The sequence below is a fragment of the Carya illinoinensis genome, chromosome 15 (assembly GCF_018687715.1).
Source record: "Carya illinoinensis cultivar Pawnee chromosome 15, C.illinoinensisPawnee_v1, whole genome shotgun sequence".
Classification (NCBI taxonomy): Eukaryota; Viridiplantae; Streptophyta; class Magnoliopsida; order Fagales; family Juglandaceae; genus Carya; species Carya illinoinensis.
The window spans coordinates 30,603,262-30,620,825 of NC_056766.1; the positions used below are offsets into that span (position 1 = coordinate 30,603,262).

The 17,564-nt window shown below is 37.4% G+C and overlaps 1 protein-coding gene across 1 annotated transcript; it reads right to left on the reverse strand.

Annotated features, from left to right (window-relative positions):
• Positions 1 to 5,950: 5,950 nt before the first annotated feature.
• Positions 5,951 to 7,517, reverse strand: LOC122295834 (protein SOB FIVE-LIKE 2-like). Its single transcript, XM_043105087.1, has 2 exons — positions 7,319 to 7,517; positions 5,951 to 6,721 (listed from the first exon to the last, which is right to left on the reverse strand). Exon 2 carries the CDS (start codon positions 6,685 to 6,687, stop codon positions 6,202 to 6,204), a length of 486 nt encoding a protein of 161 aa, XP_042961021.1. The 5' UTR covers positions 6,688 to 6,721; positions 7,319 to 7,517; the 3' UTR covers positions 5,951 to 6,201.
• Between the last annotated feature and the right edge of the window lie 10,047 nt (positions 7,518 to 17,564).

Below are 17,564 nucleotides of genomic sequence, written 5' to 3' on the forward strand. Positions count from 1 at the left end.
GAGTTTTTTATAAATAGTAATGAGTTGAGATGGTAGAATAAATTTTATGATACACACTTAAAATGAGTTTAAATGTATTTGAACGTTAAGATAAGTTTAGATATATTTACGAGAAGAAAAAGATTGTAAGTCTTATATATAAAGAAGTGTTGAGTTAAAAAATGTTATAAATCCCATATATAAAGAGATTTTAAATTGAGATAAATTAATTTAATAATTTGAAAATTAAGTATTTAAATGGACTCAATTTAAAATTAGATTAAACTGAATTGATCTCAATTGAATTCAAATTCCAAAGAGGTTCTTAAGAACTAGCTTGTTGGTACTTAAAAAATAAATAAAAAGCATCCTCCATCGATCATTGCACTCCTGCCACTATCGGATAATTGTAGCGAATGCTAATTCAAAAACTAAGATATGGTAGCCGGTAATTGTACCATTTTTGGTAGTAATAATCCAGAACTGACACAACACAAAACCTATGGCATCAATTAACCATATATTATAAAAGATACTCATCGGGTATTTTTTTAACGATTGAATAATGGATATCAACATTCAATTCAATACTGAATTAAGGACTTAATTTAACAACATGCATGAGTTTAGATAAATTATTTGTACAAATTTAAGCTACGCAATGTGACACCCCCAATTTTCACGTACGGACACGTGGAAATTGAGGCATCGGGATGATAACAATACGGGTCACGCATTCTATCGCTAAGTGTCAAGTGTGTGTGCATGCAACACGTATACAACAAAACAACGCTGCAGGTAATAAAAGTTTTTCAACTAAGTACCAGAACTTTGTTTAAATACAAACTCGCTTAAAACAAGCGTACAAAAAATATTACAATTAACCAGCATAAATATAATACAAATAAAAAACAATAACCAAAATAGGAAATAAATCACAATCCACGAGCCGCCTTCTCAAGCTCAGCCTCCTTGTCCTCTGTATCAAAATCTATGACGTTATCGCAGGTAAGTAACAAACCAAACAAACCTCAAGATAAAAATACATTCATGCAATAATCAAATGCATGAACATGATGCCATATGCATATGTCCCAAAAATTCACATTTTTCACGCACGCCAAAATCTCATTTTGGCCCAAAAATCCAATCCAATAAAACACTCATCATTTTCCATTTTTCCAGAAAATGGCCTAATAACCAACCATCAGAGCATCGTAGGCGGAAATCACAGTTAGGACTCTACCACCATCTCTACGTGTGCACCGTAGGTGGCAATCGCAGGCGGGACTCTACCACCATCCCTACACGTGCACTGTAGGCGGGAATTACAGGCGGGGCTCTACCACCGTCCTTGTTTACCATCCCTACAATGACTCTCTATCATACCGTTCATTCAGTTCATATCAAACACATTTAAAAATCCTTTCTCGTATAAAAAAATCTAGTTTCCAAATATGCACATTAACACGCATGCAATTCTACGAAAACCCAGTTTTCAATACCCAACACATGTACATGCGTGAACCATGCAATGCAAATGACAAGACTCAAATATCCAACATCATCTAAGCCAACAAACAACTCCATCTCCAAATCCATCTGACCCCCGACTCCTTGGACTTAGTCCAGCATAACCAACCAATTATAAATTATTGCTAAAGAAAAAATACATTTAAATCTTAAAGAAAGTTTGAAAAATACTTACAGCTCTATATAATAATTTTTGAAGGATCAATGGGCTGCAAAAGGTGGCGAAAAAGCAGCGTAACAGCGTAAAAGCATTATGGCCGTGGGTTATAAAATACTCACTTTTGAATGGGGACGAATCAAGACTTGGGATTGATAGAGAATGACTTAGAGGTGTTTATGAAACTAGTGGAAGTGGTGGTTGGTCGTGGGTGGCAACGAAAATGGTGATGAAAGTGAAAAAAAGGTCAAAACGGAGTTGAGTTCGTGGGGGTTGTTCTAGCGACAGATAAGAGTTGGAAATGGGTGAGTTAGGTCGGCAAGAGGTCGGTGATAAAGTGGTGAAGAGATGGTAGATGGAGGTGGAACGACGGCAGCGGAATGGAGGAAAAACCGTGCAGCTTGGAGGAACTCACAGTGTCTAACGGTGGCTCGGTTGGGGCTGAGATTTGGTCGGGGTGTTCACCGGCCGGAGGGGAGTCGAACGGTGGGAGTGGTGTAGTGCACAATGGCAAACGGCGACAGCTTGGGCGGGATGAAAAAAACATACGAGAGAGAGAGAGAGAGAGAGAGAGAGAGAGAGAGAGAGAGAGAGAGAGAGAGAGAGAGAGAGAGAGAGAGAGAGAGAGAGAGAGAGAGAGAGAGAGAGAGAGAGAGAGAGTCACGTGGGGAGAGAGAAACTGGGAGGAAAAGGAAAGAAAAAGAAGGAAAAAAAAAGGAAAGAGGAAAAAGAAAAAAAGGAAAAGAGAAAAAGAAAATGGGAAAAGAGATGAGGTACAATCCTCACAACTAGGGTTCAAAAACTGATCAAATGAAAATAATTTTAAAAGTAATAAATCCAATAAAATAATTTAAACACAATATCTAGCTAAAATAAAATAAATAATTGTTAAAAACTAACAACAAAATTTAAAATTCAAAAATAAACTAAATTAAATTAAAGAGCAATTTAAACACAAAACAATAATTAATATTAAGAAAGCAACTCAAAATAAATTTCATAACAAAATAAATCTAACTAAAATTCGATAAATTTAAAACAAAAGAATCAATATTTTAATTAAATTAAAATACTCATTCTATAAAAATACATGTAAAAAGGGGATATCACACCCTCCCCTCATTAAAAATAAATTTTGTCCTCTAAATTTGCAAGGTCGAATAATAACGCTAAGGCAGTTACCATAAACAACCCAGAACATGCTTAAGGAAATCACATAACCAACAATACCCAACAGATATGGGTACAACTTGCACAATTTTTCCAAAACACGAGAATAAACCACACAAGGCATTCGTTACACAAGATTAGGTTAGACCCATACCTGCCATGGCTCTAGCATCCTAACCCTCCTGAACCTCGCCGCCAACATTACTAGGAGTCACTGCGTACACTCGAGCCTGAACTAATTGCCTCTGATTAGTTCTACTACCGTGACGAGCTCCACGACTTCCTTGAACTTGACTACGGCACTCACGAGCAAAGTGCCCCGTCTGAACGCATTCAAAACATTGGTTCCTACCTAAACGGCACTTGCCTCCGTGAGCTCTATTACATCTGTCACAAACTGGAACTGGCCTCCCATACGCACACTGGAGGCTGCCAGCGATTGGATTCCTATCCTCTATTAAACTTCTATGGTGACTTAGAACTGCTTCCTTCACCATCAACATTCAGCCTCTTCTGATCTGCAAGGGTGGCTAAATTAACTAACTTCTGAAAATTTGTAATCTGATGACAAACTAGCAGTCTGCGTATATCCAGTCGTAGACCCTCTTGAAAATGCTCAACCTGCATATCTTCCATGGCAATGAGGTGAGTAGCAAATCGCTCGAGCTCCATAAATCTCTGGGCATATTGTTCAACAGTCATATTTCCTTGGACCAGGCTACTAAATTCTCATGCCTTTTGCCATCTCACAGAAGTGGGAAATAAAAGGTCATTAAATTCCTTCTTGAAGCGCTATCAGGACACAGCAACAAAAGACTCCAACTCCATCACCAAAAGTTCCCTCTTGGTCTCCCACCAATCAGCCGCATCACCTTGCAGCAAGTAACTTGCATATAACACTTGTTGCGACTCAGTGCAACCACAAACTTCAAATGTCCTCTCCAAATCTTTAATCCACTTTCCAGCCTGAAGTGGATCTTCTCCATCCGTGAAAGCCAGGGTTCTATGCGCTAAAAAGCGCTCATAGGTGTATCTAACTTGCATCGCTCTACTCTGCTCTCCTTGGTGTGGTCGTAAATTTTGCTAAAGAAATTCAGTCATTCGATTTAAAGCCCTTGCCACGGCGTAATTCCCATCGCCTCTCGGCAATTCATCCTTAGGTTCACCAATTAGCCTTCTTGATCTTAGCATCTTCCTACCATAGCATAATCCTTAACCCCACTTAAAACTCTAAAAAAAAAATAAAATTAAAATATAACAAATTAACATAGAATAAAATAAAATAAAACCAACAAAATAAAATAACACAATAAAATAAGCAATAAATTAATCAAAGTAAGTAAAACAAATTCAAATTTAATAAAATAATTTCAAATCGAATAAAATCAAATTAAATTAAATAAAAAAATTCAAATCAAATAAATAAATAATTTCAAATTAAACCTTTAAAATATTCTGGTACCTGTGGGACATGTGATTTTACCCAGAACCGAACTGCTTTGACACCACCTGTGGCGCTCTCAATTCCCACGTATGGAAATGTAGAAATCAAGACGTCAGGATGATAACAATACGGGTAATGCATCCAATCGTCAAGTGTCAAGTGTGTGTGCATGCAACACGTGTATAACAAAATAATGCAGTGGGTAATAAAAGCCTTTCAACTAAATACCAGAACTTTGTTTAAATACAAACTTGCTTAAAGCAATTGTACCATAAATATTACAATTAACCAGCATAAATATAATAAAAATAAAAAACAATAACCAAAACAGGAAATAAATCACAATTCATGAGTGATCCTCGATCACTCCTCAGGGGAAGCTGCCTCATCGGACTCAGCCTCCTCGTCCTTTGCATCAAAATCTACTGTACCGTAAGTAAGTAACAAACCAAACAAACCTCAAAATAAAAATACATTCAACTTTTATTTTATTCAACTTTTATTTCATCTCATCTTATCTCAACTCATTAACCAAACAATACCTAATTAAATAGATGATACCTTATCATTTATTCACTTTAATTGATCTTACCGTTCATTTATAATTCTCTTAATAAGAAGTGCTAGATTTATAAAGGAGTTTTACAAAAGCAATATCATGATAATTAAATTGAGGTTACTTGATCGATATATCTATTTTACAATCAAATAAAATAAAAATTTAAACCTTACGTTCGTACTAAGTCAAACTAAGTCTATCTATGAATTAATTCTCATAAAATAATATGCCTATTGATAAGTCCACTTTGATCTTGGCCAAACTCGTACCATAATTACTACTGTAGAAAAAACATGTTGGCTGTAGCAATGACAAAATATCCACAGATTGCATATGTCATCTCTGCAAGGAGAGTGTTGTGGACTTTTGGCATACCTTCTCTCACTTTGCATGGCATGAGAACCGAAACAGAATAGATAAAACGACAGAAACCTCTCTCTCTAAGGACCAGTAGGGTCCTCTCTGCCTCGGACGTGCATTAAGATAAGCCTGCAGGGCATAAGCATCGACGTGGCCCCATGTCGAACGCGGACAAGGCTGTTCAACAGCTGCAGTACTGAGCATTGTCTTCTGTATGTGTGTCGTGTTTGTGGGTGTGTGTATGTGTATATATATATATATTTATGTATTTGCAGTCCTTTCATTTCTGATGAACTTTTTACCGTAGATTTTGTTCAAATACAGTGCACACGTAAATGTTTTTATTTTTGTTTTTGTTTTTGTTTTTTGTTTTTTTTTTTTTTTTTTGTTTTTTTTTTTTTGTTTTTTTTTTTTTTTTTTTTTTTTTAACTTATAGCACTAAGTAAGTCTTCCATCTGGGTTATATATTTAGGCTCTCGTGACCCTAAAGATGTTTTGCTTAGAGTTAAATGAACAAGCTTTCGAACATGAATTTCCAGTTTCATTACCGAAAGGTCAGTCGAAATTTTGCAGAAATTTTGTCTCTGCAAGATCTATCATACTTCAAATTAAGATCAATAGTTTGGAGAATATGTATTGGCATGCATATTGACAGGTTGAAGCTCTTCTGTTTGTCTACAGTTTGAGCACATGAAATAAGAACAAAGTGCGTGCTGCATCATGGTGTCGTTTCCCCCACACGTGCATATGGTGCATATAGCTGGGTATTAAACCCATATTAAGACATTCATAAGAATTATTCTTATACATCCATTCATGCTGCTGTCTATACGACAAACATTTTAGTAGTCCTCGATTAATTCTTAGTACTAAATAAGCTTTAAAAATAGAAACATGGTGATATCCTAGTTGTAGCTGAATTTGATACTCTTCAGCTCATGCTACTCTCATGACCTACGAAACAAGCTCAAGAAGTCGAGAAAACATTCATTTCCTTTCTCACATCCAGAATTTTTTTCTTACCTTTGCACCAGTACTCTGAGCTGAAGCATTAGCTATTTTTGCCCTCAACAGCTTCTCTTCCTTTTCTTCCTTCATCTTTTGGGCTCTGATCTGTTTCTCCTTTTGTTGTTGTTTGTTGGCTTTCTTGTCCAAGCGATAGTTGTGATAATTTTCCTCGTCCTCTTGCTTGAAAGCAGCCAAGCCATGTCCACCCTTTCCGCTCCCACATGGATGTCCTTGATGACTTGGGCCAGAAGAAGCATCAGAAGCCATTGAATCATCACTATCATCATCATGATTAGCATCATTTTCATCATCATCATCATCATTATCGCCATCCCCATCATTTTCATCATCACTGTCCCCGTTATCACCACTTCCATCATCATCATCACCATATATGGGGGAGCCAATATACATTGTCCACCCAGATTCACTGCTGTGACATTCTTCTGCAGCTCCAAAAACTTGGGAAGACTCCATTGCTATAGTAGCAAGCAAGAAGAAGATCTAGAAACTGGTGGGTAACACCCAAATAAAACAGAAGTGGAATTTAATAAGCAGCAAATTACTGAGCCTTTTTTTCTCAGTTACCTGAGAAAACCCCTAATGCGTTTTGTTATCTGTGAGTGAAACAGCTTTCAACACAAACAAGAGATATATACAATTATCTAACACTATGAAAGCTACACGAAAGCAGAGTCTATTTAATAGCCAGGATACAACTCTCACCACACCCCCTGGAAGTGTAAAATAACCATAAATTCTCTGATCTCACTGAGTAGAAGACAGCTAGAAGCTGTCAATAAATAAAATGAAATCCACCTTAAAGAAGGCACAAATACAGAAGTAAACTTGAATTTTTAAAGGACATGGTGTGGTTTTATATTATAGAAGATGCAATCATCTTTACTTCTGTCTGCATTGTTCATTAATAAAAAAGGGGAGCTAGCTTTAATTGCAAAAGACAGATTGGCTCGGTCTACAGAATTAATAGGGAGAATATAGGACCCATGTTTTTAAGTAGGACACAAGAAGATCTCTTTACTACCCGATTTAGCTTTCACATCTTTAATACGTAGAGCTGTCACCCAAAAACCAGTAGGGCCTTTACCTTTGATAAAAATGCATGGAACCCAACTGGAGTTTATGCATTTGAAAGGGACTTGTCAAATATCTTCCTGCTCCTGCTACTGCTTTTCTGTCGTCCAATTTGCTGGTGCCTGTTTCCTGAGAAAGCAGGTTCATGTCTTTTGTGCTACTGTGTGTACGAACAAGGATTTTCTTTGCAACTTATTTATTTGCTCTTATACACACGTACAACTCCATAAATTAGTTGCAGTTCAGCTTATTTCACACACACACACATACATATAAATAAACTATTAAGCTTAATGGATGAGGTGGAATATGAGTCACTGACTCGGTATGGTAGAAATTCAATGAACGAAAAGGATGGCTTGTGCTGAACAAAGTAACGTAGGTTCTTTTGGCTTATTTGAACGGTACATTGTTTTTTCCAAGGAGAAATTCTGATGGGAGTGAAATAATAGTGATCGGACATTTAACTTCCAGAATTTACTTCTCTATTAACTTGTGAAACTGACATCTTTCAAATCTCTTAAAATGCATGATAGTTTTAGGGCCTTCCCGATCAGGATTTCGATGTCTTTCACATGGTGCAATGCATTCATGGCTTTGGTCAGGGACACGCAGAATTTACTTCTCTATTAAATTGCGAAGTGACTTTTTACTTCAATTATATATAAAAAGATAAAAGAACATCTCTCACATCTCACATCTCCTAAACCGCAACTGGTTTTAGGCAGTTTCTCAGGACTTGAATGCATTTCTCACGTTGCAAACTTGCAAAGCATTCCAGGCATTCAAGGGCAAGTGTCCCACAAGTTTTAACTTCTAGTTCTTTCACACTTTTTTTTTCTTGACTTTTGTGGTAACTTCTTCACGCTGATACACCGACCAAAGGGAAAATAAAACAGTGCATGATGTAATCTCACAGTTGTGAATCAAGTACTCTTCTAGAGGGACTCTCTTACTTGATAAGGGCAAAGAACAAAATGAAGATAATTGTTTAATTATATGACTACAACGTTCTATCCATGCGCTGTCCCATTGTTTTTAGGCATGTTTTTTGCTGTTCCCCAGTGTTTAATTCCGCCCCACCACATACTTTGGAACTTATAGGACAGGGTGAGGCCCATGCATTATTATTGCTGGCTTCTTGCTTTTGCTCCAGGCTCCAGGCTCCAGGCTCCACGTTAAGATTCAAAGTGTGCACTTACAAATATTGGACAATATTTCAAAGCTGTAGAGATTTCATTTCTCCATTTTTAATTACCCTGTGATTTGAGATTATCTATAATTATTTTTGGCAAGATTCACGTGGGAGCATTTAAATAAAGAAGAATTTTTTTTTGTCAATTTACACATTATTGACGTGTAAACACTGCATCAAATACATTAAAAAAAAATAGTAATTTTTTTTATTTCAATAACTATTACAGGTCTCACATTAATCATGAGTGGCTCTGCAATCACCGACTTGATCCAAATTTGAGTACCGACAAGTGTAAAAATTTTTGTCTTTTTCTTCTTTTATTTATTTATTTTTTTGTATTTTTAAAAATACTCTTAAATATTTTTAAAAATAAAATAAAATTCACAATATCAATAAAAGAAAAAGTACTTACTTAATTACTAAAAATGAAAAATAAATAAATAAATAAATAAAATGTAAGAGAAATGTTCGAAACCTATTATCAGGGTCTTAAGCAAATATTTCTCGACATTAATTTGGGTAGTAGCAAAATTCAGAAAATAGAGTGTTCTAATGATATATTTTATGTTGATTATCTCTGACACTCCACATTATGACATGTACCAAAGCCTGCACTGATTTTGGATTATATATAATTATGCTAGTTAATTAATTTAAATGAAATCAATGATGATTGATGCTTTTTTAGGTCTTATTATTCTCATGTTAATCATCATATAGGACTAGGATAATATGGTTAAGTTGAAATTGCACCCCATTTCACCTACTCTTCCCAATCTTTGAATTCGTTTTCGCAACTGAAAATATCTTTCTTTCATATATTAATTTTTAATTTAAAAAGGAATCTCTTTTTCTGCCTGGCTAGCTTTGACAACAAGGCTCAACAAGCATATCATACAGCTAGCATTCAATATACCCTTGGCATGACTTTGTTGGCTCTAGCACACGTATGATTATAAAGGGAATGATCTGTTGAAAAAGAGAGAGACAAAAACAGTAACGGCAACTTTATCCAGCTTGCCACAGTTTTTTACTTAGTTTTTTTGCGCATCTTGTTTTTTTGGGCATCTTAATCCATTGAGAAACACCTAATACTTCCCATTTTTAGCCACATTCTCTTTGGGAGTTACCATCACTGTGACTAATTAGCCAGTCATGTAACAAATGGTATTCCTACATTAACCTACTCATTTAGGATAAGATTAGAAATCAAACAACCACTTAAACCTCATCAGTTTGACATGATAATGCATCTATTTGTTTTCCAGAAGAATCTCTCTCTCTCTCTCTTTCTCTCTCTCTCTCTGTCTCTCTAATTAAAAATTCCTAAAAGTGGATATCCTTATTAAATTCAAAAATTAATCTTTAAATGAACGATTCTTTGGCAACAGTTATTTAAAAAAAAAAATTATTTTCTTTAAATTTTTTGAAAAAACAAAGATTCAGGCTTTATTTTAAAAAACTACTTTTAAAATTTTACCCATTTATAATTGTTTTTACATTTTTTTAATTTTTATCAAGTGTATTTATGTCAAATTTTTATGATGGAGAGATATATTCACTACAAAAAAAATTAATATTTATAACGAGTTATTTGTGACAAGAATATACTCATTTTGATAATAAATAGACTATAGTAATTTAAAAAGAAAATAACTAACTACAAATAAGTAATTTTCTTGTAATGATTGCAAAGTTTTGGTTGTATGTGGAGGTGATTGTCAAAATCGAAAGTTTTGAGGGGTAGGCCGTTTCATATTCCAAGAGTATTTTACCTATTAGGAGCATGATTGTGTGATTAAGTTATGTTTTACATTAACTACTCTCAAGAGTTGGTAAGTGAAGAGAAACCATGAAAAGCATTAGGGTTAAATAGGAAGTGATCGAAACTTTTAAGATTTTCAGTTTATTGTGATGAATTAGAGCAAGTGTACTCATGCCATGCCCTAGGGCCTAGTAGATGAAATTCCATAAACATGTGCTATGTTACAATAGGTGGAAATCAAAGTGAATAGGGATGAAAATTGAAGAATTGTATCCTTGTTCTCTTATATTATTAATATCTAGTTCATGTTTTTTTTAATTAATTGTGATTGTAAGTTCACTAAAAAGGTCTTTGCCAAAGGTGCCATGATCTACTTCTAGAAATTCCAAAAAATATTCTTCGATTTGCATTGGAGTCATTATGTATTTACAGTTAGTAATATGAGACTCATTCGGTCTTGATGGCTTGCACCTGGAGTGTAATCAAGACTTTTTTCCAGTGATCTTTCTCTGTCATGTTAATTTGTTTCTGAATGTCTTTATCAATTGTCTTATTCTTTGACAATCTTGTTTCTAAATCAACCCAACTATTCATTTTAGTGATGTGCTCGTGAGTTGTTTCATGACTTTTTAAGTTTAAAACCAAGATTTTTCCAAACTCTAGTTCCTTCGTTAACTAATTGACACGTACTATACTTTGGACTAAATAGTTTGCAACAAAAACAGTGTACACTTTATCTAAATCTTTTGAATATGCCAACCATTTTTTATCTTGTTTTTCTCCATTAGGTAATTTTAGTATATATTGTCTATTAATTTCATATTTGGGAAAATCTATATCATCATATCTAATTGGACCTCTTTCCACTAATAGATCTCGAAGTTTTGTATCAATATTTTTCCATTAACCTGGATCTAAATTTTTATCATATTTTTCTACATCTTCTGTGTTCTTCGCGAAACATTATTGGATTAGAAGTATTATTATGGATTTGGTTGTCAATTTCATTGGGGTTTATGATTTTAATGTAATCTTCTAACTCTAATGACATGTGTAAGGGGATTTCTCCCCTTGGGCCAAAGGCCGAAAAGACAAGCCTAGATTAAGGAGAGCTCGACCTGGCTAGATGGCCTATTGGCCCATTGAGAACCCCTAGCCTCAAAGCTGAGGTCGGCCCATGGCCACAATCACGTGGGAAGTTCCAAAATACAAGGAATGAGGGGATACGTCACATTGGCACTCCTTTACGACGCTTAGCCTCAGGAAACGGTGTACAGGCAAATGCGTAGGATATACAGGGGAAGTTCTTGATCTTCTAACAACAAGGGAGAATGAGCTTGACGGTGTGCACCCACATCATAGAAGGGAAAGAAAACCATGCCACATTAATTGCGCCACCCTAAAAGCCACGTCTCATTAAAAAAATATGACTAAAAGAACAGTTGATGGGACATATACTCCTGCCATGGGGTATGAGTGATTCACCCCAGAAACCTGGTATAAAGTGGATCCCTAGGTATAAAGAACACTCTATGATTCTTCTACTCTCTCGTACAAACTACTAAGGTGATACTAATTTAAGCATCGGAGACTCTCTATGTTTTCTCTAAGTGTGCAGGTGCAAGGCTGAAGACCCAAGTCGTCAAGAGCCTAACTCAAAACGCGTACGAAACATGACGTTAACAGTGATGCCGTCTATGGGATAAATATAGACTTCATGTGTCCTTCGTATGCCTGCAAAAACCAATTCTCAAACGACTTGGGGACAAGAATAAGCTAAATCGATAAATAAGGCTCATGGCTATGGAACAACTGGTACAAAAACTGACTACTGAAGTGGAGGCCCTTCAAAAGGAGAACAAGACACATAGGGAAACCACTAACAAGCCAGAAAATGACTCTAATTCCAGCAATAATGATTATGTAGGGTCCAGAAATGCCAAACAGGAAGCTAACACGGAAGAAGAAATGAAGAACATGCAAAACGAGTTGCCTAACCTCAAAATAAAATACGAGAGAATGGCGAGAAAGATGGGCGCATAGTCATCAGTAGACCAACTACTCACCAGCATGAGCCTACCTACAGTGAGGAGGTGATGGTTGTGCACTTGGAAACCTCTTATGGAGATGTATGACGGGACTAGAGACCCATTCGAGCACTTGGAAACCTTCAAGACTCACATGACCCTACATGACTTCCAAGGGGAGGTGGCTTGTAGAGCTTTCCCATTGACTTTGAAGGGGCCGACTAGGGTATGGTTCAGGTCCTTGGCACTCAGGTCCAAAGACAATTAAGGGGAGCTGGCCCGCCTATTCCTCATGGAGTTATGGCAAGCAAGAGAAGAAGGCACCCTACGACATACCTCCTCACCATTAAATAAGAAGAAGGTGAGAGCCTGAAAGCGTACTTGTCCAGGTTCAACAAGGATTGCATGATGACGAATGACCAGGATGTGAAGATAACTCTAGCAGCACTCCTAGGAGGAATATGGCCTTGGTCCTAATTAATGGCAAAGCTGGCAAGGAGGACTCTTGCCACATTGCAGCAGTTCATAGATTAAGCCAACAACCTCATCAATGTTGATGACACACTCCGTACCCTGATCGAGTCGAAGAGGAAAGAACTAGAGCGTGCAGACAAGAAAATGAAGGCCTTGACCAAAAGTAAGACTCACAAGAAGGCGGAGAGAGGATCGTGCAACAATAAGAGGGAAGAAGACCCCACGGAGGGCCTGGGACTTCAATTTGACCGGTCACCACTCACCATTCAAAAGGATGACTATGAGCCCACCCAAGATGATGACCACAAGATTACCAGTCGCTGCTATTACACCTACCATCAGACCACCACCCACAATACCAAAAATTGCCTTTTCTTGAAAGGGAGAAGTGAGCAAGCGGATTGGCGAAGGCCAAGATATCCTCCTGCCTGTAGGCTAGAAAGCAAATGGTAGAGGAGATCCTGAGAAATGAGTGCCAAGAGGGGTAACAGGCTAAGGAGGAATGAAAGCCTGAGGCAAAGGGAGGCCGAGCGAAGGCCCCCACGTGGCTGCCCTGAGTCGCCATGACAGGAAAGACCCTAGTGAGGGGAAATCAAGAACATTGTAGGAGGATTCACTAGCAGAGGCACGACCTCATCTAGATAGAAGGCGCATGCTAGGGAGGCTCAATATCAAGAAGTGTACTCAGCTGAGTACCGCCGTGCCAAGTACAAAAAAGGTTAACTCTCGTAATCTCCTTTGGAGAAGGTGACGAGGAGGGGGTCCTCCACCCATACTACGAAGCCCTCGTGGTGACTATGTTGGTTGCCAACTTCATCACAAGGAGAATCCTAATTGACAGTGGTAGCTTTGTGAACATCCTCTTCTTGGAGGCCTTTACTCGAATGGGAATAGATGTCTCCCGACTTCAACCGGCTCCCATGCCACTGAAGGGCTTCTTCAAAGAAACGATTTAGCCGCTTGGGACCATCACGTTATCTGTTTTGGCGAGCAGTGTCCTCTACATGACCTCTATCATGGTGATAATTTGTTGACCAACCCTTAATAGCCTGGGAGTAGTGACATCCACCTACCACTTGAAGATGAAGTTCCCGACCTCTCAGGGAATGGTAGAAATTCGAGGAGAAAAGGTCCTGGCACGAGAGTACTATGTGCAAGAACTGAAGCCCAGAGTTGGTGCGGGTAAGCGTGGTCTTCCCCTCGGCCGCTTAAGAAGGTGAAGCCAAACAAGCCACAGGAAGTGATCCCTTCAAGCTTGTGCTGCAAGAAAGGAGTCAGATATGTTCCTCACCTGAAGCGTCAACAAGTCTTCATCGACGATTCCTCTTGCCAAGCCGAAGGGGGAGTGGGGGTGCATATCGATATAGATGGAGGGAAGCTCAGCCCTCAATGGGGAGGCCTCTATGTGATCATCGTCAACAACCGCCCAAGCTCCTATTAGCTTCGAGACTTTTAAGGGAATGTGCCACCACATTCCCAGAATACTGAGCGCCTACAAAAATTTTGTTGATAAAAATTCTATGATTTGTAACTTATATTTCTATGTCAACAGTGTAAACTCTACTAATGCAAGTGTGACTTTTTAGGTATAAAATGTACAAACTCCCTATCTCCATCAACGTAGTATCTACCATTGAAAATCTCTATCAGCGAAATCTCCAACAACTACTTACCTCCCTATGGGGCACCAAAGGGATGAGTGTAATGTTTAAGACTACTTTATCCCTCCCATGGCGAAGTGCGGGCCTGCCCTCGGCTACCTGACAACTTACCTTCCTTATGAGCGTCAATAGACGATAGCAGTTCTAGTCTCAAATTGTCCAAAAAACCTACCTCCCTGTGAGAGTCGATAGCCAGGTCCAATCCACGTGGCAGCCTAATTTCCCTACAAAGGAGAGCGGGTCTAACTTCTCGTTTACCCAACAACTTATCCCGACGTCCACCACGATGAAGAGTGGGATCAACACCAACATGATCCAACACTTACATTCCCTGTGATGTCAATGAGCAGGAGCGGGTCCAATCTCAACCTACTCAAATAGCCTACCTCCTCGTGAGGGACGATGGGGGGGACCAACCCTCGTGGTGGCCCGATCTCCCTCACGGAGGTCAAGGGGTCTAGCCTCTCAGCTACCTGAATAACCTACCCCACCCCTATCACGGCAAAGGCAAATCGACTGCTCAGCTGTCCGACACTTACCTTCCCCACAGGTACCAAAGGGATGAGTGTAATGCCTAAAGCTACTTTATTCCTCTTGTGGCAAAGTGCAGGCCAGCCCTTGGCTGCCTGAAAACTTACCCTCCTCATGAGCATTAACAGGCGAGAATGGGTCCACTCCTAAACTTTCCAAACAACCACCTCCTTATGAGGGTCGATACGTAAGTCCAGCCCCCACGGCAGCCCCACCTCCACAAGGAGGAGAGCGGGTCCAGCCTCTTAGTTGCCTAAATAACTTACCTCAACCTCCACCATGACGAAGAGTGAGATCAGCGCCAACCTAACCCAACACTTACCTTCCCCATGGTGTCAACGGGAGGAAGTGTGTCCAGTCACAAACCACTCAAATAATTTACCTCCCTGTGAATGTTGATCGACAGGTCCAGCCCCCATGGTGGCCTGACCTCCCTCAAGGAGGAGACTAGGTCCTACCTCCTAGCTGGCCGAACTATTTACATCAACCCCCATCATGGCGAAGTGCAGATTGGCTTTTTAGTTGTCTAACAAATTACCTCTCCAAGGGACCAAAGGGGAGGGCGTAGCCTAAGGCATCCCCCTCCCCCCCTTTTCTGAGATTGCGAGATTTCATTGTAGTATTCCCACCCATGGAATCGTAGACTTTGATGCAGAGGATGAGTTTCGGCATAATGGACCGACCCCACTTGAGGAGTGATGACTCGATGTTTATTTTTGTTGTATTTGAGGGACGTACATTTTTTATTCTTATTTTGATAAGCTGGATAACTATATTAACTTTATGAATCATTTCTTGTTGGGTTGTAAACTTTAAATTTTCTGATACCTAGTTTTTAGACTACCTTATTATTTTTCCGCTACTTATATTAAACTATACACATATTGCATGTCCACACACAATGTGCATTTAGCGATTAGGTGTGTGACCCGAGTGGCAATCAATCTGGTGTCATGACTTATACCAAATCACACATGGGGTCGACGGCGCCACAAGTTCACTAAAAAGGCCTTTGCCAAATGTGTCGTCTACTTCTAGAAATTCCAAACAATATTCTTGGATTTGTATTGGAGTTATTATGTATTTAGAGTTAGTAATATGAGAATCATTTGGTCTTGATGGCTTGCGCCAGGAGTGTGATCAAGTATAATTGAAAATATTTTGATTGTTTAATTTTTTTAATAATTATAGTTTTAGTTTTAGATGGTAGCATTTGTATTAATTAATTTTGTATGTTGTGCCCTAGATAATGATTGTGAATCTCACCATGTTGAATATGTTCTTACATGATTAGATCAAATACTGCGATCATTTCAATTAAACTTAACAAATTCCCGTTATTATCTTGATAAATCTTTTCATTTTTTCCATGAAGAAAAATGTTATATCTATCGAGAGTTGGGTACCAACATGGATCCCAACACCTTTTTTTCACTTAATAATTAAAAAAATATTTTTTAAAGATGTAATTATTTTATTTTTTTAAAAAAATGTTCATGATAATTAAAAAATAATGAAAAAAAAAAAAGAGAAATACACTTGTCGGGATTTTATTGGGACATTCTTTCGGTGGCTGTAGTGCCGTTCTTTCCGTGAATGCAAATTAGTTATTTTTTGCAAGATTTTTCACAACGGCAATAATTATTAATAAGACTTTTTTTCCGGTGATATTTCTCTATGTTAATTTGTTCTTGAATGTCTTTATCAATTGTCTTATTCTTTGACAATCTCGTTTCTAAATTAACGCAACTACTCATGTTAGTGATATGTTCGTGAGTTGTTTCATGACTTTTTAAGTTTAAAACCAAGATTTTTCCAAACTCTAGTTCCTTCATTGACTAATTGACTTGTACTCTATACTTTTGACTAAATAGTTTGCAACAAAAACACTACACTTTATCTAAATCTTTTGAATATGCTAACCTTTTTTGTCGTGTTTTTCTCCATTAGGTAATTTTAGGATATAATATATGAGTATTGCTTCATCTACAAAGAAATTACATAAAATTAATCTTATAAACTGACATGATTTTATCTAATCTGTTAGATCTACTTTACAATAAAAATAACTTTATGATTTGATAAATCACATCAAATTATATCAGTTTATAAGATTATTTTTTATAGAATCTCTTTGTGGTTAGAGTATTTCTCATAATATATTATAGATCAGAAATGTCTATTACTTTCATATTGGGGAATCTATATCTTCATATCTAATAGATCTCTAACTTTTGTATCAGTATTTTTCCGTTGACCTGGATCTAAACTTTAATCATATTTTTCTACATCTTCTTTGTGTTGTTCATGAAACATTATTGGATTAGAAGTATTAATATTGTGGATTTGGTTGCCAATTTCATTTGGCTTTATGATTTCAATGTGATGATCTTCTAACTCTAATGACATGGTTGGTTGTTTAGTTATTAATTCCTCACCTTGGCTTTATATTTTGGCTACTATTAATAAAAAAGTTATCAAGTGCTGCTTTTGAGAATAAATCAATTTTTCTATCTCTCCCTTTTTTAAGCTTTTCATATCTAGATTCATACTTTTTGGTCGGTGGATGTAATAATTGAGAGAAAATTTAAACGATTATCATG

Excerpts from the sequence above, each read along its gene's own strand:
- LOC122295834 (XM_043105087.1), bottom strand. The coding sequence starts at position 6,687 with ATGGAGTCTTCCCAAGTTTTTGGAGCTGCAGAAGAATGTCACAGCAGT.